This window comes from Nanorana parkeri, unplaced genomic scaffold, assembly GCF_000935625.1.
Source record: "Nanorana parkeri isolate BGI_ZX_2015 unplaced genomic scaffold, ASM93562v1 scaffold10, whole genome shotgun sequence".
NCBI classification, from domain to species: domain Eukaryota; kingdom Metazoa; phylum Chordata; class Amphibia; order Anura; family Dicroglossidae; genus Nanorana; species Nanorana parkeri.
The window spans coordinates 4,540,009-4,542,170 of NW_017306278.1; the positions used below are offsets into that span (position 1 = coordinate 4,540,009).

Below are 2,162 nucleotides of genomic sequence, written 5' to 3' on the forward strand. Positions count from 1 at the left end.
CATACTATACAACCCACTCCACTCCCGCGCCATAATATACAACCCCCTCCACCCTCACAACTTTCTATACCTTTTCCAGTGTCAGGAAGGTCATGTGACATGCAGGCTCTTCTGCTTCTCCCAATCTTCTCCAGTGGTGGGCGGTCCTCATGAGAGCAGTCCTGACGCGATGACATCCATGCCATTCTCTGCACGAATACACTATGAATAAAGGGCATCGTGGTGATGCCCTTCAGGGGGCAGGGCCATTACAGCTATTTATTCCTTAAAGTGACATTATATCCTCAGATTTGTTAACATAAACCAATACTGTAATGTGCGCCTTACTGTAATCCATGGTTGTTTCCCTTCTCTTTGCTGCTCTTCCTTTTAAATCCTTATCTCTTCTCATGCTGGGCAGAACTTCTGTTTTGCAGCAGACTGCCTTGTCTCTGTAATGGCTACACGGTGTCTGTGTGAAGGTTCACAGCCTGAGCCAGAACTACAGGAAGAGGCACTCAGCTGAAAGGGGAAATTCTCCCCAAGCATGAGAAGACATGAGGATTTAAAAGGAAGAGCAGCAAAGAGAAGGGAAACAACCATGGATTACAGTAAGGCGCACATTACAGTATTGGTTTATGTTAAAAAATCTGAGGGATTAATGTCACTTTAAGATGTCCTCAGTCTTCTGGGTTGAATGTCCCGGAGCGCTCTTCAGCCTGGAAGACCGAGGACATCTTGTGGTGGAATGAATGTACTGCAGGTGACAACTCCAGATTGTAGGGGAGATTACATTTCAGGCGGCCTTGCTTTCTTGTGTTCATTTTCTTGTTCTATATGATTTTTTTATGAAGTAGCAGCTTGCTTTCAATCACTGTACCCTTGGTACTCTCCGCCAGCACCGCGTGCCTAAAGAATACCATGACCGGCAACCTCGCATCAACCTGACCTTCCGCACCATGTTCCCGGAGACTAAGGCCCAACCGTGAGGAACACTAAACCGAATCCGGAAACTCCGGCCGCGTAGAGGAGCGTCTGAGGGATGACGGGAGCTTTTGTATAAGAGGAGACCGCGTGTCGTAAGATAGCGCGACATGAATGAGACTTGGGACATGAATCGGACTGTATGTGCATGTGCAAACCAAATCAGTCAGTTCAGTTGGTTGGAAACGTTTGTTCATCCGTTATAACCTCAGAGCGGAAGGATTTGGTCATTCAAGTGGAAGCGAAGCATGGGCAAAATAAAAACCAATGGCGCACATGATGTAGCCTCCCAACAGAAATAAAGTGACATTAAACCCTCAGATTTTTTAACATAAACCAATACTGTAATGTGCGCCTTACTGTAATCCATGGTTGTTTCCCTTCTCTTTGCTGCTCTTCTTTTTAAATCCTCATCTCTTCTCATGCTGGGGGAGAACTTCTGTTTTGCAGCAGACTGCCTTGTCTCTGAAATGGATACATGGTGTCTGTGTGAAGGTTCACAACCTGAGCCAGCACTACAGGAAGAGGCCCTGAGCTGCAAAGGGAAGTTCTCCTCCAGCATGAGAAGACATGAGGATTTAAAAGGAAGAGCAGCAAAGAGAAGGGAAACTACAATGGATTACAGTAATGCACACATTACAGTATTGGTTTATGTTAAAAAATCTGAGGGATTAATGTCACTTTAACACAACCGGTTTTGTTTTTCTGAGTCCGTTTTGAAGTTCATTTAACACGACATGCCTATCTGAAACCAGACATTGGCAGGGTGTGACAGAACAGTCGTCTGTGGTTCTGATCGGTGTGACCTCATGGCAAAGGCTTTTCTTCTAATTTCAGATAGCTAACTCTGCAGACGTGTCACCCTGTGGCCGGATCGCTGCTCTGCCCTATAATATCCACGTAGTAAAGTTCTCGCTGTACCTCCGGCCGCTGCAGATATGTGATCTGCGCTTCTCATACACCGAAGCTCTTCTGACGTTTATAAGTGCGTGTGTCGTGTGTGTCCCTTTCTCCCCTCGGCCATCCACAGGAAGCCGTGTATTATTATTATTATACAGGATTTATATAGCGCCAGCAGTTTGCGCAGCGCTTTACAATATAAGGAAGACATTACAATCACAATACAAATCAAGACAAGATGGTGAGGAGGGCCCTGCCCCTGAGGGCTTACAATCTACAAGTGTATTCTGTGAATGGCC

At 45.9% G+C, this 2,162-nt stretch overlaps 1 protein-coding gene across 5 annotated transcripts in view; it reads left to right on the top strand.

Moving 5' to 3' along the window:
- Positions 1–1,015, top strand: part of ALKBH3 (alkB homolog 3, alpha-ketoglutaratedependent dioxygenase) — a 23,199-nt gene extending 22,184 nt beyond the window's left edge. For all 5 annotated transcript variants that reach the window (XM_018555027.1, XM_018555043.1, XM_018555010.1 and 2 more), the window contains one exon: positions 879–1,015. In XM_018555027.1, the coding sequence (XP_018410529.1) occupies positions 879–968 (90 nt within the window). In that variant the 3' untranslated portion in view covers positions 969–1,015. The remainder of the gene's footprint in view (positions 1–878) is intronic.
- Positions 1,016–2,162: the final 1,147 nt, after the last annotated feature.